Source organism: Anomaloglossus baeobatrachus, chromosome 4 (genome assembly GCF_048569485.1).
Source record: "Anomaloglossus baeobatrachus isolate aAnoBae1 chromosome 4, aAnoBae1.hap1, whole genome shotgun sequence".
Lineage (NCBI taxonomy): Eukaryota > Metazoa > Chordata > Amphibia > Anura > Aromobatidae > Anomaloglossus > Anomaloglossus baeobatrachus.
In genome coordinates this window covers 1899970-1924600 of record NC_134356.1, presented here as the reverse complement: position 1 = coordinate 1924600, position 24631 = coordinate 1899970, and the positions used below count along the sequence as shown (strand labels likewise).

The following is a 24631-nucleotide window of genomic DNA, read 5'->3' as shown; positions in this document are numbered from 1 at the left end:
TCCCAGTGCACCCTGATATCATTTCTCCCAGTGTACCCTGACGTCATCCCTCCCAGTGTACCCTGATGTCATCCCTCCCAGTGTACCCTGATGTCACCACTCCCAGTGTACCCTGACGTCATCCCTCCCAGTGTACCCTGACGTCATCCCTCCCAGTGTACCCTGATGTCATCCCTCCCAGTGTACCCTGATGTCACCACTCCCAGTGTACCCTGACGTCATCCCTCCCAGTGTACCCTGATGTCATCCCTCCCAGTGTACCCTGATGTCATCCCTCCCAGTGTACCCTGATGTCATCCCTCCCAGTGTACCCTGACGTCATCCCTCAGAGTGTACCCTGACCTCATTTCTCCCAGTGTACCCTGATGTCATCCCTCCCAGTGTACCCTGATGTTATCCCTCCCAGTGCACCCTAACGTCATCCCTCAGAGTGCACCCTGACCTCATTTCTCCCAGTGCACCCTGACCTCATTTCTCCCAGTGCACCCTGATATCATTTCTCCCAGTGTACCCTGACCTCATTTCTCCCAGTGTACCCTGATGTCATCCCTCCCAGTGTACCCTGATGTTATCCCTCCCAGTGTACCCTGACGTCATCCCTCCCAGTGTACCCTGACCTCATTTCTCCCAGTGTACCCTGACCTCATTTCTCCCAGTGTACCCTGATGTCATCCCTCCCAGTGTACCCTGATGTTATCCCTCCCAGTGTACCCTGACGTCATCCCTCCCAGTGTACCCTGACCTCATTTCTCCCAGTGTACCCTGATGTCATCCCTCCCAGTGTACCCTGATGTTATCCCTCCCAGTGTACCCTGACGTCATCCCTCCCAGTGTACCCTGACCTCATTTCTCCCAGTGCACCCTGATATCATTTCTCCCAGTGCACCCTGATATCATTTCTCCCAGTGTACCCTGATATCATCCCTCCCAGTGTACCCTGATATCATCCCTCCCAGTGTACCCTGACGTCATCCCTCCCAGTGTACCCTGACGTCATCCCTCCCAGTGTACCCTGATGTCATCCCTCCCAGTGTACCCTGATGTCATCCCTCCCAGTGTACCCTGATATCATCCCTCCCAGTGTACCCTGATGTCATCCCTCCCAGTGTACCCTGACGTAATCCCTCCCAGTGTACCCTGACGTCATCCCTCCCAGTGTACCCTGATGTCATCCCTCCCAGTGTACCCTGACGTCATCCCTCCCAGTGTACCCTGACGTCATCCCTCCCAGTGTACCCTGATATCATCCCTCCCAGTGTACCCTGATATCATCCCTCCCAGTGTACCCTGATATCATCCCTCCCAGTGTACCCTGATATCATCCCTCCCAGTGTACCCTGACGTCATCCCTCCCAGTGTACCCTGATATCATTTCTCCCAGTGCACCCTGCGCCGTCCTGTCCAGAGTAAGCCTACATTACACAATCTTCACTCATTAGGAGGACTTACGATCACATGGCTTGGTTCCTTGGGCGTCTCTGGCTCCGCTGCCCCCACTGTCACTGGAAGTGCTGCTTTGTCGGCTGACCAGATTTCCTGATAGATAAGACCTGGATGCGGGTATGGAGATGCCCGGAGGGGCAGGAACAGGAGTTGGGGGGGGGCTAGGGGCAGGTACATTTGGCTCCATCTTCCTTGCAATGAACTCAGACTTTTGTTTCTAAAAAGAGAAATGTATTTCCATCACACGTTATATACAGCATACCCGATATGTCACATACTATATATGCAGAGTATCCAGGTATATACAGCATACCCGATATGTCACATACTATATATGCAGAGTATCCAGGTATATACAGCATACCCGATATGTCACATACTATATATGCAGAGTATATCCAGGTATATACAGCATACCCGATATGTCACATACTATATATGCAGAGTATCCAGGTATATACAGCATACCCGATATGTCACATACTATATATGCAGAGTATCCAGGTATATACAGCATACCCGATATGTCACATACTATATATGCAGAGTATCCAGGTATATACAGCATACCCGATATGTCACATACTATATATGCAGAGTATATCCAGGTATATACAGCATACCCGATATGTCACATACTATATATGCAGAGTATATCCAGGTATATACAGCATACCCGATATGTCACATACTATATATGTAGAGTATCCAGGTATATACAGCATACCCGATATGTCACATACTATATATGTAGAGTATCCAGGTATATACAGCATACCCGATATGTCACATACTATATATGTAGAGTATCCAGGTATATACAGCATACCCGATATGTCACATACTATATATGTAGAGTATCCAGGTATATACAGCATACCCGATATGTCACATACTATATATGTAGAGTATATCCAGGTATATACAGCATACCCGATATGTCACATACTATATATGCAGAGTATATCCAGGTATATACAGCATACCCGATATGTCACATACTATATATGTAGAGTATATCCAGGTATATACAGCATACCCGATATGTCACATACTATATATGTAGAGTATCCAGGTATATACAGCATACCCGATATGTCACATACTATATATGCAGAGTATATCCAGGTATATACAGCATACCCGATATGTCACATACTATATATGTAGAGTATCCAGGTATATACAGCATACCCGATATGTCACATACTATATATGTAGAGTATCCAGGTATATACAGCATACCCGATATGTCACATACTATATATGTAGAGTATCCAGGTATATACAGCATACCCGATATGTCACATACTATATATGTAGAGTATCTAGGTATATACAGCATACCCGATATGTCACATACTATATATGTAGAGTATCCAGGTATATACAGCATACCCGATATGTCACATACTATATATGCAGAGTATCCAGGTATATACAGCATACCCGATATGTCACATACCATATATGTAGAGTATCAGGGTATATACAGCATACCCGATATGTCACATACTGTATATGCAGAGTATCCAGGTATATACAGCATACCCGATATGTCACATACTATATATGCAGAGTATCCAGGTATATACAGCATACCCGATATGTCACATACTATATATGCAGAGTATCCAGGTATATACAGCATACCCGATATGTCACATACTATATATGCAGAGTATCCAGGTATATACAGCATACCCGATATGTCACATACCATATATGTAGAGTATCAGGGTATATACAGCATACCCGATATGTCACATACTATATATGCAGAGTATCCAGGTATATACAGCATACCCGATATGTCACATACTGTATATGCAGAGTATCCAGGTATATACAGCATACCCGATATGTCACATACCATATATGTAGAGTATCAGGGTATATACAGCATACCCGATATGTCACATACTATATATGCAGAGTATCCAGGTATATACAGCATACCCGATATGTCACATACTATATATGCAGAGTATCCAGGTATATACAGCATACCCGATATGTCACATACCATATATGTAGAGTATCAGGGTATATACAGCATACCCGATATGTCACATACTATATATGCAGAGTATCCAGGTATATACAGCATACCCGATATGTCACATACTGTATATGCAGAGTATCCAGGTATATACAGCATACCCGATATGTCACATACTATATATGCAGAGTATCCAGGTATATACAGCATACCCGATATGTCACATACTATATATGCAGAGTATCCAGGTATATACAGCATACCCGATATATCACATACTATATATGTAGGGTATCCAGGTATATACAGCATACCCGATATGTCACATACTGTATATGCAGAGTATCCAGGTATATACAGCATACCCGATATGTCACATACTATATATGCAGAGTATCCAGGTATATACAGCATACCCGATATGTCACATACTATATATGCAGAGTATCCAGGTATATACAGCATATCCGATATGTCACATACTATATATGCAGAGTATCCAGGTATATACAGCATACCCGATATGTCACATACTATATATGCAGAGTATCCAGGTATATACAGCATACCCGATATATCACATACTATATATGTAGGGTATCCAGGTATATACAGCATACCCGATATGTCACATACTATATATGAGCATAGAAAGAAGAAATGGAGCTTACAAGGCTATTAGTGTAAAATATCCAAAATTTTATTATACAAAATTCTTATTATATTAAAATGGTTTCAATCACTATAGAAAAAGTACATATACGGTGCTAATAGAGAAAAAGGTGAATTACCACACATAAGTGGGAGAGCAAAAGTGATAAACACCCCCAGTAGACATAGTTACTAGCAAGGGCAAGGGTCAAAAAATAAACATAAGTAGCTGGCTGATAACTATGGCGTCTCTGTCCTGGCAGGAAACGTAATTATATATAGCCAAATCAGCATAAATCCCTAAGGCAGGACAGAGGTTCCAAACATCAGACTAATCATAAAAAAATCAAAAAATGACCAACAAGTATGGCGCCTCCACCCTGACCGGGCACATGAAGTTGTGCAGCCAAATCGGCATAGGTCCGCTTAAACAGGGCAGGAGTCACCCAATAACAAGCCAGTCACATGAAAAGGACCCTAAGAACCCATAACTTACACATGATTAAGAAAGAGGGGTGAACACCAGAGCGTCCCACGACAGTGCAAAGAGCCTTCCTACGCGCGTTTCGCACGGATTACATCTGTTGGCTTCATCAGGGAAGGTGTATATAGTATGTGATATGTCACATACTATATATGCAGAGTATCCAGGTATATACAGCATACCCGATATGTCACATACTATATATGTAGAGTATCCAGGTATATACAGCATACCCGATATATCACATACTATATATGTAGGGTATCCAGGTATATACAGCATACCCGATATGTCACATACTATATATGTAGAGTATCTAGGTATATACAGCATACCCGATATGTCACATACTGTATATGTAGAGTATCTACCTATAATAATAATAATTAATAATTTTATTCATTTATATAGCGCTATTAATTCCACAGCGCTTTACATACATTGTAAACACTGTCCCCATTGGGGCTCACAATCTAGAGTCCCTATCTGTATGTCTTTGGAGTGTGGGAGGAAACCGGAGTACCCGGAGGAAACCCACGCAAACACGGGGAGAACATACAAACTCCTTGCAGATGGTGTCCTTGGTGGGATTTGAACCCAGGACCCCAGCGCTGCAAGACTGCAGTGCTAACCACTGAGCCACCGTGCCGCCCTATATACAGCATACCCGATATGTCACATACTGTATATGTAGAGTATCTAGGTATATACACATGTGGCGCCCCAGGACCTGGTCGCCACAACAGTATTGCCCCTCCAAAGGGTTAATGCTGAGCCTGGAGGTAATTGGGGAAATCATTGGCCAGTAGGTACCAACATCCAACGTAGTTTCTCCCTCAGGCCAGCAGAGGGAGCTCTGAACCTGGAGTTCCAGGGAGCATTCCTCAAGTCTGACCTGGGGGAGGAGTTAGTGTTCAGTCTGTGAAGAGAGTCCAGAGAGTGAAGACGCAGAGTGTGCTGTCCTGTGGAACTGGGGCCTGGAGCTGGAATAGCTTGGCCCAGTGAAGCAGGATTGGCAGAGAGGCACAGGAAAGAATCAGACATCGGAGTCTGTGGTTGCTAGGGTGTAAAACCCTTCCCTGGCAGCCGAATCCGAAGGGCAGGAGAGCTGCAAGCACCTGGCCTATAAGCAACCTGAAGGTACAGCTGCATCACCAGGGCCCGATGTGGACACCAGCAGAGAAGCATCAGAGAGGGCCTGCGCAGCCTACCACACGGGGAGAGGGACGTACCACCGGTCCCAGCAGCAAGAGGGCCATTGCTAACCCAGAGTGCAGGGTCCTATGAAAGCAAAGAAAGAACAGGAGTAGGCCTCATACTTAGCTGGCCAAAAAGATACCTCAGTTACTTCCAGGCCGGCCGGAGCCCTCAACCACCTGTAACGGTCTCCCAGGACTAACCGTTTGCACAGTAAAAGAGGAGAAGGTAAAGAGACTGTAGTTTGTGTCCGGTCCTTTCACCACCTGTCGGCCCTGCACTACACCGCAACTACATCGACACTCACAAGCACCAACTGTTGCCCCGGGGCACCGCTCCACCTGTGGGGAGTAGTACCACCATTGCTGCCGTTCCATCACCCCGGAGGCCCCATACAGCAGCGGCGGCTTAATAGCCGCAAACCACAGGTGGCGTCACGAATATCATAAACTTTAATCACCCCCACTGAAGCCATATTAATTGACCCCACCAGGGTCACGGAGTCGGGCCCAGCCACCACTGACGTCCTGCGGACTAGTCCGACCCGGCATCGGGTGTCCCATAGCCCTGGGGTGGGCGAGTCACACACTCATGTGCACTCACATGGGCTGTGTGAACCTTGAATGTCTGATTTGTGAAATGCATTACTGCTGTACAGACCCCACTCATACGTCTACCCACCGGCCACAATGTGACCCGCGCAGATCTACACCATCAGACCGATCTCTCTGGATCCTGAGAGGTAGCATTCAGCACGAATTACATGGACGCCCATGTACCCGCAACGTTCTTGAAGCAGAAGACGTTTTTAGAAAATAGCAGCAATGTGGCCCTAAAGTGTATTTCTAATGTCTTTTATGGCGGCCTTTCTTTTTTTCTAACTGCAGACGTGACATGGTGGTTTCCAAGCGGAAGCAGCCAGAAGAATTAACTGGTCACGTCTTGTAGAAGCTTCACGAGCACTGAAAATAAGTAACAGAATAGGGAAGATCTGATTGTTGAGACATTGCCGTGTATGTGCTCGTTCCATCATCTGAGGCCCTTCACCATCTCGTCACGGTGGACGGACGCTCATCGCTCATCTGGAGAATTTCTGTGCCTTGTTTAGCAAGGAAAGTCTCTGGACTAAACAAAAAATCCTGGTGATCACCTTCAGGTTTCCATCAATGCGGGGCTGATAAATGTGCGGCTTGTAGGGATGCGAAAAAATCAATATGAGCCAAATGGTGGAAATAAGAATAGAAGTCGAGAAATCAGACAGTTCATTACTGCGGCACATCTTAAAGGATCATGAGAGACCCAGGGAATGGAGATGCTGCTACCCCTTCTAATGTATCCAGGTAGTTCATTACTGCAGCACAACGTCTCCACTGAATTGTATGGCGTGCACGGTGTGTGATAACAAATATACGTGGGGTACAAAGAATAAAGGAACATGAGAGATGCAGGGAATGGAGATGCTGCTACCCCTTCTAATGTATCCAGGTAGTTCATTACTGCAGCACAACGTCTCCAGTGTATTGTATGGAGTGCACGATGTGTGGTAAATATATGTGGGGTACAAAGATTAAAGGAACATGAGAGACGCAGTGAATGGAGATGCTGCTAGCCTGTTGTGAATGTCATCCGAGTGGGTGCTGGCTTGGAGCTGCCTCTTGTGGTCAGGAATGGTAATGAAGCTGAGTCTGAATCTGTGACTTAAACAGGTGTTGGAATTAATTGGGAATCCAGGGAGTCCTATTGCTGACCAGCCTGGTGTATATAGGAGAGCAGTTTCTGCTTAGCTGCTGCTCGTGATAAATGTTTTCTTCTGCCTCTGAAGATGGTTTGGAGTTTGTCCTTCAGTTTCCTCAATTTATCCTGCGCCAGAATTCACTCCAGATAAGTTTGCAGGTTTTCTTTGCTTAATTGCTGGTTTTGTACCTACGGGTGTTTGTGTTTTTTTCTCCTATTTGTTCTTTGTTTTCTTGTATGTGAGGATCTGGCTCTCTGCTATTTTGGGAGGACAGTTCCTTCAGCAAGAAAGAGAGTTTCTCCCTGTTCTGATTTGGAATATTATTTGTTCTGTGATTTTATTTCTTCCTATTATATCTGCAGTTCTGTTCAAAGTGTCTGGCACAAGAGTACCTGATATAGTGGGGGGGAGGCTAAGTGGTCTTAGGGCCTTTTTTTTTATCAGGAGTTTGGTATTTTTTGCAGGGTTTTTTGCTGGCCCCAATCAGTTTTCTTTCCTGTCCTGTTGTATCTAGTAAGTCGGGCCTCATCTTTGCTAATCTATTTTTTCTATCTGTGTATTGTGTTTTCTTACATCACTGTCGTTACATGTTGAGGGCTTGCTATTCCTTTGGGGACTGCTCCGAGGCAAGTTAGGATTCCTCATTTCTATCTTTGAGGTGTAGCAAGTATCTCTGGCAGTGACGAGGTGTCTAGATGTGTTAGGAACATCCCACTGCTACGTCTAGTGTTGTCTGATAGATAGGGGATTGCGGTCAGCTTAGTTTCCAACTACTCTTGTGGTTCTGTTTTTTCCTGATTAATGGGATTTTTTGTGATCATCAACGGTTACCAGTTCATAACACTAGCCCTTCTATTGTCTCCAGGCAGTTCATTACTGTGGAACAACGTCTGTAGTGTATTGTATGAAGCGCACAATGTGTGATAAATACACTACAGTTCAAAAGTTTAGGGTCACTTACATATTTCCTTATTTTTGAAAGAAAAGTACATTTTTTTCAATTAAGCTAACACTGAAATTAACAGAAATACCCTCTATACAGTGTTAATGTGGTAAATGACTATTCTAGCTACAAACTACTCCAGTGTTCTAATGGTACATTGTGTTTGCTAACTGTATTAGAAGGCTAATGGATGTTTGGAAATCTCTTGAAAACCCTTGTGCAAGTATGTTAGCACAGCTGAAAACAGTTTTGCTGATTAGAGAAGCTATAAAACTGACCTTCCTTTAAGCTAGTTGAGAATCTGGAGCATTACATTTGTTGGTTCCATTAAACTCTCAAAATGGCCAGAAAAGAGAGAACTTTCACGTGAAACTCGACAGTCTATTCTTAGAAATGAAGGATATTCCATGCGAGAAATTGCCAAGAAACTGAAGATTTCCTACAACGGTGTGTACTACTCCCTTCAGAGGAGAGCACAAACAGGCTGTAACCAGAGTAGAGAGAAGAGCCAGCACGATCGGAGAGTGGCATGCATCATATAAAAGTGCACATTTATGGATTTATTCCAACTGTACTATAATACAAAATGAGATATTTAGCAAATAATTGATCAATTCTTTGAGCCCCCCCTGCCACGTCACAGCAAATCTCAATAGGGGGGTCCTACTCTATATTATGTATTTCATGCTCCATGCGGCCTCCTGGATAAAAAGAAAAATGTAAAAGCAGAACCATATACTGAAGCACACATACCTGTAACCTATATATAACCACTTCCATGTCGCAGTCGTTCTGTATTTTACAATGCAGATCAATGGGAAGGCTCGGAAGATGCCGGAATCTACAACTCCAAGCTTGTCCTTAACAATGGTGAGGAGATGCTGGGAGTTGTTGTTATCAGACTGCGGACCATACAGGAACCACAATACTGATAAGACGCAGCAATATCACAAATAATCATCTACATCCAGGTACCTTTATAGGTGACATCTTCTGAGTCGTTCTCTTTGTCTCCAGGCAGTACAGACGCCATGATGAAGTTTCGTGCCCACCGCTCGTCTCTGAAGCCCTCCCTCTTTATTCTTCAGCAGCACTTCCCCACACAGCACCTTTACAAATAAAAGTATCATTATACTGCCCCATAAATATAAATATCTCCCATGCTGTGCCCTGAATAAATAACTGCTGTGCTTCCATCACAAAATATCCCCCCACACTGCCCTTATCCAAAATACCTCCCACACTGCCTCTTTCCATAATGTCCCCATACACAGCTTCTCCACACTGCTCTCTTTATAATAATCACCCACACTGCCTCTCTCCATAATATCCCCCCATATTGACCCTTTTTATTATTATTATTAATTATTATTATTTATTTATATATTCCCCCCCAAACTGCTCTTTTGTAATCCCCCCCCAAACACACACACACAATACAATGCACCCTCATTATCCTCCCCACACACAATACAATGCATCCCTATTACCCCTACACACACACACACACAATACAATGCACCCCCTTTACCCCTCCCCCCCACACACAATACAATGCACCCCTATTACCCCTCCCACACACACAATACAATGCACCCCCATTACCCCTCCCCCCTACACACACACACACACACACACACACACACACACACACACACACACACTACAATGCACACCCATCACCCCTACACACACATAATACAATGCACCCCCATCACCCCTTATACACACAAACAAATACAATGCACCCCCCATTACCCTTTCCCCACACACAATACAATGCACCCCTATTACCCCTCCCACACACACAATACAATGCACCCCCATTACCCCTCCCCCCTACACACACACACACACACACACACTACAATGCACACCCATCACCCCTACACACACATAATACAATGCACCCCCATCACCCCTTATACACACAAACAAATACAATGCACCCCCCATTACCCTTTCCCCACACACACTCATACAATACAATGCACCCTCCATCACCCCCTACACACACACCAAATACACTACCCCATCCCTACACATTCCTGCCTCTCCACCTCAGAATACAGCCGCCCCCCCCCCCCCTCTGCCTGTCACAAAGCTGTGTTCCTTCACAAATGTTCCCCGTTATGTGTCCTCAGCCCCTCCCCACTCATCCCCATTAATTAAACCTTTCATCTTCGGCTCTTCCATGGAGCGCCTACCACTGCCTGATGCATCCAGCGTGGCGCCCGCAGCACTGTGATGACGTCAGCAATGTGCTGATCTCATCATGTTGCTGCACGTCGGGGGCAGGGCCCAGTCCTGGCGCACTGTTCAAATGTATTTACGTCTGAAAGACGCAAATACATTTGAATGGGAAGGAGGAAGCTGCGGTCACCCGTACTACCACTGCCATGATCCTCAGCAGTGTGTGCATGCCGGGCACACTATCACACATCAGGGCCGGCACAGCACAGCGCACTGCCTCCTGGTCCTGCTGCAGCTAGTGTGCGCACGGCAGATAATGCAGCCCGGCCTGCACAATGCTGAGCAGAGCGGTGGTGACTGCAGATACAGTGGCCCACTATAGGGACCGGCACATCTGGCATTTGCCAGAATTGCCCTATGGTCAGTCCGGGCCTGCCTGTGGACAGCGCTTGATTGGAGCCAATTTCATCCTACAACAGGACAATACCCCAAAGCCACCTCCAAATTATGCATGAACTATTTAGGGAAGAAGCCGGCAGCCGGTATCTATCTGTAATGGAGGGGCCCAGTCACCAGACCTCAACCCTATAGAGCTGTTGTGGGAGCAGCTTGACCGTATGGTACCAAAAGTGCTCATCAAGACAATCCAATTTGTGGAGGGGGGAAGCATGGGGCGAAATATCTCCAGATTACCCCCGCAAATTACCAGCTAGAATGCCAAAGCTCTGCCAAGCCGGAATTGTGCAAAGGAGCGATCTGTGCCGAAAGCCAAGTGTGAAGAGGAAATTATTTCATGTAACAATCCTTATTTCTGACCTCGTCACTGTCTGCACGAGATTCTCTATTCATTATGCAGCTCATCTGAGAAATACAAGGAGGAGATTCATGGAAAAGACAAAATTGTCTTGTGACCCCAAACGTTTGAACGGTAGTGTATAGGTGGAGTACAAAGAATAGAAGAACATGAGAGAACATTATTACCGGATTAGGCAACGTGTGCACATTGAGTATTTGATGCAGACATTTCAGCACCAATTCTATGTCTCCTGGAAAAAATATGCACCGATACCGCATGCATTTCTATGTAGTTTCAGTACGTTTTTTTTTACCAGGACCTGCAGATTTGGTGCAGAAATGTCTGCAATCAAATACTGAATGTGCACACATCACTTAATCCAGTAATCCGGAATTGAGTTCAATTACTTCACCTGAGGTGAGGTAACTGAGTTCACCCCAGATCAGCTCCCTTAAGGCCACAGATGGGGTACCATGGGAACCCCAGTTGTGACCTTAGGTGAACTCACTGACCTCACGTCTCACAGTTGTGGCTCCATCACTGTGTCCCTAACGCCGCAGCGAGTGGACATGTTTTCTAATGTGGCAGCACATGGTGACCTCAGATGTAGCAGAGCCGAGATCATCATGGGACGTTGTGTCTGTGGATTACACTGGACCTGCAATTGTGTTTTGGGGGTTAATAAATTGGAGAAAGAGGGTATTTTGTTTTTGTTTTTTTTTTTAAATAAAGATAAAAATACATAGTTGGGGGCTGCAGTCGTCTGCTTCATCTGCGCTGGGTATCAAAATACGGAGAACCGACTTCCGGTTCCTGTCCTGGCTGAGGTGGAAGCTTAGAGGAGAAGCTCCTGCCACCCCTCACAGAAACCGACTAAAAACAGACCCCCCCGGACGAGCCACCAAACAGAGAGCAGCACAGGAGGTTACCTAAAGCAGACAGCTATGGAACGGTACCTCCTGAGAAGTGCTGGGAGCGGTGAGGCAGCCTGGAGAAGCTTTGATATGGACAGGGGAGAAGATAAGATAATGGCGCCGAGCCTGATGGGGGAGGAGCCTGAACGCATGGCGCGAGACACAGAAAAGCAAACACAGAGCTGGAAGGGGAGAGATAAGGGAGATATGAGCGAGGAGACAGGAGATAAGGAAGATATGAGCGAGGAGTCACAGGAGGACACAGCAGGAGAGAGGTGGATGCAGGGGACTGATGACGGTGGATCGCAATGGGAGGATGAAGGGGATATGGAGGCAGAGGGGAGAGAGGATGCAGACAAAGCAGGGCAGCTCAGAGACACAGCAGTGTTGGAGGATGAAACTGACAAACAGCACAGGGAGATTAATCCCACTCAGACTCACAGGAAGTCAAATGCAAGAATTCATAGTACCCCTTCCAAAGGAAACAAAAAGCAGCTTACTACACCAACATCACAAGCCTGCAAGTTATTGGGGGATGGAGGTGGTGGCCCAGTCCAGACAAAGAGAACTAAGAAAACAGCACCACCTGCAGGCCAAGACAAGTACACACAAAAGCTTAATGTGGACTATAAAAAACTGGCTGAAGAAGTGACATCACACTTGTCAAAAGAGGTTAAAGTGGCTATTGAGGCAGCCATACAAACATCATTAGCTAATATGCAAAAACAGATAAATGCCCATGCCTCTAGACTGGCAGAATCAGAGCAGAGAATATCTGACTCCGAGGAGACAATACTGGCTATGCAAGCGCAAATAGCAGCTCTAGCAAAATCTAATGAATACTTGAAGGATAAAGCGGACGATTTGGAAAACAGATCGAGACGAAACAACCTACGTATAGTCGGGTTGCCAGAGTCTGTGTCGATTGGACAGTTGGATAATATATGCGAGTTGGAGCTACCGCAGGCCCTGGGCATAAAGGCGAAATTCAGAGTTGAAAGAGCCCACAGAGTGGGTCCACTGAGACACCAGGAGGCGAATAAGGGAGAGGGCCAAAACTCAAACAAGAATACCCCGATAAGAGCCAGACAGGTGATTGTCAAGTACCTTGATTATAAGCATAAGGAGGAAATATTGAGGGCCTTTAGAGAACGAAAGCGTCCACTACAATATCAAGGCAACAGACTGCTAATTTTTGGAGATTACTCAGCTGAAGTATCCAGAAGGAGAAAAGAATTTACCAAAATTTGCTCATTTCTGTACAACAAAAAAGTAAAGTGCCAGCTATTATACCCTGCTACACTGAAAGTTAGAAACCCCAATGGCTCGTTTGTATACTACAAGGACTACAAAGAAGCAGAAAACATTCTCATGGCAGAGCTCGACAAGACTAGGTCAGAAAGGCAAGAAAAAGGAGCTAGTGGAGAAGGGAATAATAGAAGAGGATCCCCCACAAGCTCAGGAAGAGATGTGGGACGTCTTGGGGGACAAAAGCAAGTCGAGACCAGGGAGGAAAGGAGGCCAAGCCCGGGTTGACAGCATAATTCTCGCCTGGAACACAGGAACCAACCCTTGGAGAGAAACCATGATACCTGAACTGGAACTCGCTCATTGTTTTTCCTTTTTTTGCCTGTTTTTTTTTTTTTTTTTTTCTCTTCCCAAACAGGAAGAGGCGTTGAGGAGGATGCATTACGGAGAGAGGGTTGGGGAGGTGAGAGGAGGAGGGGGAAGGGAGAAAAGAGAGGAAAACATCCCAAAGTCTGGGTCCTCTTCCCCCCCCCCTCTCTTTTTTTTTTTTTTTTGTTCTTCTTCTTTCTTTCTCCATCTTCTCTCCCCTTGGTCTTTTTTTCTTTTTCTCCTTTGTCCAGGAACATCATCCAAATTCAAATGAAGTGGGCCTGTTCTGGGCGGACTGATGGCTACCTGGAGTCAGAGATAAGTAGGACTGGAGAATCTTGCTGAGGTTTTGACATACTGTGCTAATTTTTGCATAATTTTCAAAGGCTTATTCAAGTTAGTCCGGGGATAGAACATATATTTTATGGGGGGTGATTAGGGAGCTACATATTTTGGCTAGGAATAGGGGAGCTCACCAACGTGGCGGGAAGCGCCGTGGATTTCTCGGAAGGGAAAATATGTTTTACAGTTACATGCTTTTTGTTGTATTTGTTATATTTGCAAGGTGGGGAAAGGGAGTGTCGATTTTGTGGTACCAACTGTGATTCTAGTGTCGAACATCTCGTCTTCCTTGATGCAGGGGCCCATAGGGGAGGGAGTAGTAAAAGCAGAATACACAGGTAAACATGATACAGATAACTACGTGGAATGTTAAAGGGCTGAGATCACCTAACAAACGAGCAATGATATTGAGACATCTGAAAAGACTAAAGACAGACATTGCCTTATTACAGGAAACCCACTTGGGGGATAGGACTTTTTCCGCAAGAAGAAACATTGGGTGGGCACCGTTTACGGGGCAGCGGCACAAGGTAGAAAAGCGGGCACTATGATCCTAATAAATAAACAATTCAGTCATGAGGTAGTGGCACATGAGGCAGACGACCATGGAAGGTGGCAGCACTTAACAATCGTTAGTCCAGTGGGTAAACTCAGTATTTATAATGTCTATGGCCCAAATTCACAACAAATCACATTCCATGATGACATAAAGGCCACCATATTAGCAGATGGGGAGGCTAACATTATAGTGGGAGGCGATTTTAACACCGTCCCAGACTCAGCTGAAGATAGGAGGAGGGGCGAGGAGGGGACAGCTAATGTGGGCAGGAGTTTAGACAATAGGGATGTAACATTAGAAGACGTAGGACTGAAAGACATCTGGAGACTAACTCACCCACATGACAGAGAGTATACACACTTCTCTCACCCTCATGATAGCTGGTCATGTATTGATCAGTTCTGGATCTCGCAAGACTTACTGAGTGGAACGCAAGATTGTGTGATAGAGAATATGGTGATCTCTGATCATAGTCCGGTGAGATTGGGCATTAGAGAGAAATTCAGGAGAGGTACAGATATCATATGGAGATTCCCATCGTTCCTTCTCAGGCAAGATAATTTCCATAAGGTGCTACAGGAGTGGTGGGGAGAATTCGCAGAGGACAATAGGGAACATAGAGAGTCCCCAGTGATATTTTGGGAAACGGCAAAAGCGGTCCTAAGGGGCCGTCTGGTGGGGTACGCAGCCATGATCAAACGGAAAACCAATGAGAATTATAATTTCCATAGTGAAGCAGTACGGGTAGCATATACAAATTATGTGACAAATAGATCTCCCATGACAAAAGGCAGATGGCTGGAGGCAAAAGAGGGATTTGACGAATGGGCCAAAAAAAAGGAACAACTATTCTGGTCGCACAAGGAGGTTGACTTACATAGGTTTGGCAACAAGGCGGGAAGGATGTTGGCCAATCTGGCAAGGGGCAGCAGAAAGATGACAGTGATCTCTAAACTGAAAACAAAGGGGGGAGAGGTGACTACGGATCCTAAGGACATTAATAAACTGTTGGGAGATTACTATAGAAAACTATATGGGTCAGGGAATAACGACATGACTGATGAGGCAGAGTGGCTAAGACAAGCCCAAATGCCTAGCTTGACGGAGGAAGATTTGAGTGCCTTAAACGCAGATATCACAGTAGAGGAGGTGACGAGAACAATTGGGGAGCTTAACACCAACAAGGCACCAGGCCCCGACGGTTTTAACAGTGAATTCTATAAGGCTCTGAAGGATCTGATCTCGCCGGATCTAACCTCAGTCTTTAATGCTTTCCTGGGAGGGGCGGAAATACCCAAAAATTCCAACATAGCATATATTAAATTACTCCCCAAGGGAACCAAGGACCTGGATGATCCCTCTAGTTATAGACCTATATCGCTCATAAATCAGGATTTAAAAATTATGTCCAAGATCATGGCTAATAGACTGGCCGAGATCTTACCTAGGATCATTACGAATCACCAGGTGGGGTTTATTAAGGGGAGAAATGCCGTTACCAATATCCGAAAGACAATTCTAGTGGTAGACGCGGTTAGACTGGGTCTCACTGAGGGAGGGGCTAGACCTGCCCTAGTTACACTTGACGCAGAAAAAGCGTTTGATAATGTAAATTGGGGGTGGTTAGACAGGGTAATGGAGGCCATAGGGATTGGAGGCAAGATGAGACTTTACATTAGAAACCTTTATGCCAACTCGGGAGCTAGGGTACACACTCCGGGCTTTCTATCAGACATGTTCCCTTTGATGAAGGGAACAAGACAGGGCTGCCCATTATCTCCTCTTTTATTCAACCTGGCAATCGAGCCGTTGTCAAGAATACTACAGGGACAAAATAGCTTTAAAGGAATCAAGATAAGGGGTTCAGAAGTAAAGACAGCGCTTTTTGCTGATGACATCATACTTTATATGGGGGACCCCGGTGCGGATTTGCCACAGACTCTTGCCTTGATTGAAAAATTTGGCTCATTCTCCGGTTTCAAACTGAACAAGAAAAAATGCGAGATCATGTTCCTAAAGGGGCATCATGGGACAATGGGGGGACAAATAAGGGATGGCTGTCTATGTGGAATTCCTATAGCACAATCTTCAATTAAATACCTGGGAGTGCATATAGGAAGATCGGTGGAAACAATCTATAACTTGAATTATGGACCGCTAATCAGGAAAATTATAGTTCAATTAAAGGGATGGAAAGGTCTGCCACTTCCATTACTGGCAAGATGTCACCTGATAAAAATGATGAGCTTTCCTAGGCTGCTGTATCCCTTCCAGACAATCCCGCTATTGCTAAAACTAAAGGATGTGAATAAGCTCAACTCCGCGTATACAGAATTTCTGTGGAGGGGAAGGAAACCCAGAATAAAGCTGCGTACGCTGATGAAGTCAGCAGAGGAGGGAGGTCTAAACTTTCCAGATGTCCAAGGGTATAATCTTGTATGTATCATGAGGCATGTAATTGATTGGGTGAGAGGAACGAGTAGGCACTCAGATCATGCGATGGAAACTAAATATGCGTCACCGTGGGATCTGACGTCCATTCTGCACTCCCCACTATCCAGGGTTGAAGGGCACATAAGGAACTCAATTATATTCCGAGACACCATGCTAACATGGAAGTCGGTAAGGAAAAAACTGGGGCTCTCATGGAAAGTGTCCAAGTACTTGAACCCCTGGGCATTCCCAAATTTTCCCCTGGGACGAGAAAACAAGCTATTTACTAGATGGAAAGAGAGGGGAGTCAGGAGAATGATAGATGTTATGAATGTGGAGGACAGGAGGTGGATGACAGGTCGGGAAGTGTTGGATAAGTACAACCTTAATAGCTCACATGTCATCCAGTATGAACAATTGAAACATGGAATAATAGGAGACCTGGCTGTGGTTGGAAGAGAGCTGAACAGAAGTTCGATTGATGAGTTACTGGAATGTGATGTAACAAGTATAAATGTCTCTAAAATTTATCGATCGCTAAGGGGGGTGCTTATCTCACGGGAGGATAGTCGGACTTTAAAAGCGTGGGGGAAACAATTGGGAAGGGAAGAAGTGGTGGATGATATACTGAGAGGATGAGTACAAGTGCGGAAACATATTACCAATGAGAGATGGAGAGACACTCAATTCAGAATTCTACATAGGGCCATTATAGGTTTCAACATACCAGGTAGGGATAGGTGGTGTCCTAAGTGTCAAAAAGAAAAAACGGATATGCTGCATGGGCTATGGGAATGTGAGACAATCGCTAGGTTCTGGAACCAAGTCAGACTATTTGCCCAGTCAACATGGGGAATTTTCAGCAAACTAGACTTAATGGTGTGGATTTTCCACTCCTTTGAGGGAGGAGTAGGAGGAGGACCGAGCACGCAGGAAAAGAGGAAATACGCAATAATGCATGACATAGCCATGATAGCTAAGCGTTGCATCTTAAAACACTGGATTCAAAGGGAGGGCCCATCCATAAAGGAGGTTGTGGGCGAACTACACAACCTTCTGAAGTGGGAAAAACTAGAAGCGGAGAGGGATAAAGATGGGTTGACAGCCAAGTTTTTTGTGAGATGGAGACATTTTATTGAAAGCCAATTCACACAGGGAGAAATAATTAACCTGATGGCACCTTTTGTTCACTCGGAGTGGTATATCCTGAGCAATATCCAGGACAGCCTGGGTAAACTGAGAATCACCTAGGAGGGGGCTCTGGCGGGAGGGGGAGACGAGACGGTTGGGAATACCAAGACACGCTAGCAAAATTGAAATCATTCAGGGACGACACAGAGATTTAACGAATTGTATTGCATATGTTATATTATATTTCATTACCTCTGTTTTGGTTTAATGTTACTGTATACTATCTTAAATCGAACAGCAACATGGAACTCCAAATTGGGGTATCACCCACCTCTATGTCACATTTTGTCAGACGAATGTTCTTCTTTTGCAATGATACTTGTTATGTTTTTACAAATTTGAAAAATCAATAAAAAACGTTTTGGAAAAAAAAAATACGGAGAACCTTGCACCATTTTTTCAATTTATTTATTTTTTTTTATTTATTTTTACTCTCCACTCCGGGGACCAGACAACTAGTGTGAGGGCAACCAATCAGAGACGCCGGCACAGAGGGTGGGCGAGGAAGGCCTGCCACCAATCACACACACGGTCACAGAGAGTGGGCAGGGAAGGCCTGCAACCAATCACACACACGGTCACAGAGGGTGGGCAGGGAAGGCCTGCAACCAATCACACACACGGTTACAGAGGGTGGGCAGGGAAGGCCTGCAACCAATCACACACACGGTCACAGAGGGTGGGCGGGAAAGGCCTGAAACCAATTACAGACACGGTCACAGAGAGTGGGCAGAGAAGGCCTGCAACCAATCACACACACGGTCACAGAGGGTGGGCAGGGAAGCAGTGAATATTCATGAACTTTGGAGCAGGAAGCGACAGCCGCAGGGAACTGTCCGTATTATTCTCCTGCTTTAATCCCCATAATACTCTGACAACATTATTCACAGAAACCAGCTGAGTCAGAAATGCATCCAGGCTTTCTGCTCATGCTGTTCCCATTTAGTTTCAGCACTTTTCCATCGATTGCAGCATTTTTACAGTCCTCCCAGACCTACTTCGAACTTCCTCCTGAAAATTCTTTGAGTTTCCCATTGACTTGCATTAAGTTCGTCATTCGGTACGAATACACAAATAATGTAAATTTTTCGGCAAGAAGAACCTGAATATTTGACTATTTGCCCATCTCTAATGACGGGATTTGTCCATCTAGTATTTGATGTAGAGTCAGAGGAGGACACACAGGAGAAGAAAGCACACAACACTATGTTACCTCTGTCAGTTCTCCCAGTAATTGCTGCCAGTAGAAAGAAAAACTGCAGTTATACAGGGTATGTGATCAGCACCACACCATGCAGAGACACACAGCAGAGACACACAGCAGAGACCCTACTCTCCAAGGCTTAGAGCCCGTCACACGAGACACATCCTATCATCAGGGGGTAACAGTTTTTTCTCTCTTCCACCACTTTTTAGTAAAACAGGAAATTGCCATAAAGCTCGTACAGACATCAAACCTTAATCATGGGATGGTAAAGTTGCAAGGGACCTCAAGGGCCATTGGGTCCAACTCCCTGCGAGTGCAGGTTTTCCTAAATCATCTCAGGTATAAATATATTTCTCCAGCTTTCTCTTTGAGGTTTCCATTGATGAGGTTACCTCTCATGGCCGCCTGTTCAACTCTCTGACTGCCCTCACTGCCTCCCGTGGCCGCCTGTTCCACTTTGACTTCTCTCACTACCTCCTGTGGCTATTTCTTCACCAGGACACTGAGATGTGAAAATGGACAAGCAGAAGGAGCTACAGGCCTCTGATGGCTTGTAGGAGGTTGGGGTTCATACCACTATGGCTTCTGCAGCCCATACAGGTACACGGTTCTCTAGTACCCTACATAAGACTTCTCTGGAACAATCTCACAGGAATTCCTCTCACTACAGACTTTCCTGACCAGTGAAGAATTGGATTCCTCCCACCAAGTGAGACCTGATCCATCCTCCCACCAAGTGAGGCCTGATCCATGCTCCCACCAAGTGAGGCCTGATCCATCCTCCCACCAAGTGAGGCCTGACCCATTCTCCCACCAAGTGAGGCCTGATCCATCCTCCCACCAAGTGAGGCCTGGTTCATCCTCCCACCAAATGAGGCCTGGTCCATCCTCCCACCAAGTGAGGCCTGGTCCATCCTCCCACCAAGTGAGGCCTGGTCCATCCTCCCACCAAGTGAGGCCTGGTCCATCCTCCAACCAAGTGAGGCCTGGTCCATTCTCCCACCAAGTGAGGCCTGGTCCATCCTCCCACCAAGTGAGGCCTGACCCATTCTCCCACCAAGTGAGGCCTGATCCATCCTCCCACCAAGTGAGGCCTGGTCCATCCTCCCACCAAATGAGGCCTGGTCCATCCTCCCACCAAGTGAGGCCTGGTCCATCCTCCCACCAAGTGAGGCCTGGTCCATCCTCCCACCAAGTGAGGCCTGGTCCATCCTCCCACCAAGTGAGGCCTGGTCCATCCTCCCACCAAGTGAGGCCTGATCCATCCTCCCACCAAGTGAGGCCTGATCCATGCTCCCACCAAGTGAGGCCTGATCCATGCTCCCACCAAGTGAGGCCTGATCCATGCTCCCACCAAGTTAGGCCTGACCCATGCTCCCACCAAGTGAGGCCTGATCCATGCTCCCACCAAGTGAGGCCTGATCCATGCTCCCAAGTGAGGCCTGGTCCATCCTCCCACCAAATGAGGCCTGGTCCATCCTCCCACCAAGTGAGGCCTGGTCCATCCTCCCACAAAGTGAGGCCTGGTCCATCCTCCCACCAAGTGAGGCCTGGTCCATTCTCCCACCAAGTGAGGCCTAGTCCATCCTCCCACCAAGTGAGGCCTGGTGCATCCTCCCACCAAGTGAGGCCTGGTCCATCCTCCCACCAAGTGAGGCCTGGTCCATCCTCCCACCAAGTGAGGCCTGGTCCATCCTTCCACTAAGTAAGGCCTTATCCATCCTCCCACTAAGTGAGGCCTGGTCCATCCTCCCACCAAGTGAGGCCTGACCCATTCTCCCACTATTCCACGCAGCAGTCTCTCAGTTGTAGGGTTTTCACTACTTGTGAGCAGAAAACTGCATTTGAAGGTCCTGAAATTAAAGAACATTTGGGGAACTTCAATGTCTAAGTTCACATCTAATTCAATTCTACAGAAACTAGGACTTTAGGTCAAGAAAGCAGAAGTAAACTGTATTCTGTAAAGTGCATGCAGAGCAGTGGAGCCAGGGGCGGAGGTCCACACCACGCAGCAGGCCTACCTTGAAGATCTCAAATTCCTTCTTTGGCATCAAAAGCTATTAGCAGAAGATAATCAAAAACGTATGATACTCAGAAAATGTGCAATGTAACAGATGTAACAAGCAGGACACAGGTGGCAAAATCCAGAGTGAGTGAAGCCCCCAGGTGCACCACACGGACCCCCACCATAGGTGACCTGACCATTGATGACATAACCCAAGAGAGAAGACCTGCATTGCCCTTCTATGCATGGTCACCACATACAAGTTCAGTGATCTACTATACACAGTCACCACCTACATCATCAGTGATCTACTATAGACAGTGATGACCTACAAGTTCAGTGATCTACTATACATAGTCACCATCTATAAGATCAATGAGCTACTTTACACAATCACCAGCTACAAGATCAGTGATCTACTATACAGTCACCACCTACAAGATCAGTGATCTATTATACACAGTCACCAGCTACAAGATCAGTGATCTACTACAGACAGTGACGACCTACAAGATCAGTGATCTACTATACACAGTCACCATCTATAAGATCAATGATCTACTATATACAGTCACCATCTATAAGATCAATGATCTACTTACTATACACAGTCACCAGCTACAAGATCAGTGATCTACTATACTGTCACCACCTACAAGATCAGTGATCTACTATACAGACAGGACTAACTACATGATCAATGATCTACTATACACAGTCACCAGCTACAAGATCAGTGATCTACTATAGACCGTGATGACCTACAAGATCAGCGATCTACTATACACAGTCACCATCTATAAGAATTAATGATCTACTTTACACAGTCACCAGCTGCAAGATCAGTGATCTACTATAGACCGTGATGACCTACAAGATCAGCGATCTACTATACACAGTCACCATCTATAAGAATTAATGATCTACTTTACACAGTCACCAGCTGCAAGATCAGTGATCTACTATACAGTCACCACCTACAAGATCAGTAATCTACTATAATCAGTACCAACTACAAGATCAGTGATCTACTATACAATCACCAAAAAAAAGATCAATGATCTACTATATATACACAGTTACCAGCTGCAAGATCAGTGATCTACTATAAAGTGATCACCTACAAGGCTAATGATCTGTATACATATTTCTATACATTATACACATGCGGTAAAATTGTTGGTCATTTTAGATATAGAAAATGGACAGAATAAAACAGAATAAGTTTTCATTGGAACTTTCCGGAATAAAATCTAATGAGGATCAGACTTTGCTTTTTTACTTGTCTTGTGAATTTTGGTTCAACAATAAAAATGAAAGAAGCAAATTCCTGACCGGCCCCGGAGCAAGACATTGTGTTATCACTTTCCTGTCCCGGCCCCGGAGCAAGACATTGTGTTATCACTTTCCTGTCCCGGCCCCGGAGCAAGACATTGTGTTATCACTTTCCTGTCCGGGCCCGGAGCAAGACATTGTGTTATCACTTTCCTGACCCGGCCCCGGAGCAAGACATTGTGTTATCACTTTCCTGTCCGGGCCCCGAGCAAGACATTGTGTTATCACTTTCCTGTCCCGGCCCCGGAGCAAGACATTGTGTTATCACTTTCCTGTCCCGGCCCCGGAGCAAGACATTGTGTTATCACTTTCCTGTCCCGGCCCCGGAGCAAGACATTGTGTTATCACTTTCCTGTCCCGGCCCCGGAGCAAGACATTGTGTTATCACTTTCCTGTCCCGGCCCCGGAGCAAGACATTGTGTTATCACTTTCCTGTCCCGGCCCCGGAGCAAGACATTGTGTTATCACTTTCCTGACCGGGCCCGGAGCAAGACATTGTGTTATCACTTTCCTGACCCGGCCCCGGAGCAAGACATTGGGTTATCACTTTCCTGACCCAGCCCCGGAGCAAGACATTGTGTTATCACTTTCCTGTCCCGGCCCCGGCCCAAGACATTGTGTTATCACTTTCCTGTCCCGGCCCCGGAGCAAGACATTGTGTTATCACTTTCCTGTCCCGGCCCCGGAGCAAGACATTGTGTTATCACTTTCCTGTCCGGGCCCGGAGCAAGACATTGTGTTATCACTTTCCTGTCCCGGCCCCGGAGCAAGACATTGTGTTATCACTTTCCTGTCCCAGCCCCGGAGCAAGACATTGTGTTATCACTTTCCTGACCCGGCCCCGGAGCAAGACATTGTGTTACCACTTTCCTGACCGGGCCCGGAGCAAGACATTGTGTTATCACTTTCCTGTCCTGGCCCCGGAGCAAGACATTGTGTTATCACTTTCCTGTCCCTGCCCCGGAGCAAGACATTGTGTTATCACTTTCCTGTCCCGGCCCCGGAGCAAGACATTGTGTTATCACTTTCCTGACCCGGCCCCGGAGCAAGACATTGTGTTATCACTTTCCTGACCGGGCCCCGGAGCAAGACATTGTGTTATCACTTTCCTGACCGGGCCCGGAGAAAGACATTGTGTTATCACTTTCCTGTCCCGGAGCAAGACATTGTGTTATCACTTTCCTGTCCCGGCCCCGGAGCAAGACATTGTGTTATCACTTTCCTGTCCGGGCCCGGAGCAAGACATTGTGTTATCACTTTCCTGTCCCGGCCCCGGAGCAAGACATTGTGTTATCACTTTCCTGTCCCGGCCCCGGAGCAAGACATTGTGTTATCACTTTCCTGACCCGGCCCCGGAGCAAGACATTGTGTTATCACTTTCCTGACCCGGCCCCGGAGCAAGACATTGTGTTATCACTTTCCTGAACGGGCTCGGAGGAAGACATTGTGTTATCACTTTCCTGTCCGGGCCCGGAGCAAGACATTGTGTTATCACTTTCCTGAACGGGCCCCGGAGCAAGACATTGTGTTATCACTGGAAACAATGTCTGCACCTCTTGTGAGACCTCTGTCCCCAGCTCAGGT

At 46.1% G+C, this 24631-nt stretch overlaps 1 protein-coding gene across 11 annotated transcripts in view; it reads right to left on the bottom strand.

Annotated features, from left to right (window-relative positions):
* Positions 1 to 24631, bottom strand: part of EPS8 (EGFR pathway substrate 8, signaling adaptor) — a 297407-nt gene that overhangs the window by 17112 nt on the left and 255664 nt on the right. For all 11 annotated transcript variants that reach the window (XM_075343463.1, XM_075343467.1, XM_075343469.1 and 8 more), the window contains one exon: positions 1450 to 1660. In XM_075343463.1, the coding sequence (XP_075199578.1) occupies positions 1450 to 1660 (211 nt within the window). The remainder of the gene's footprint in view (positions 1 to 1449; positions 1661 to 24631) is intronic.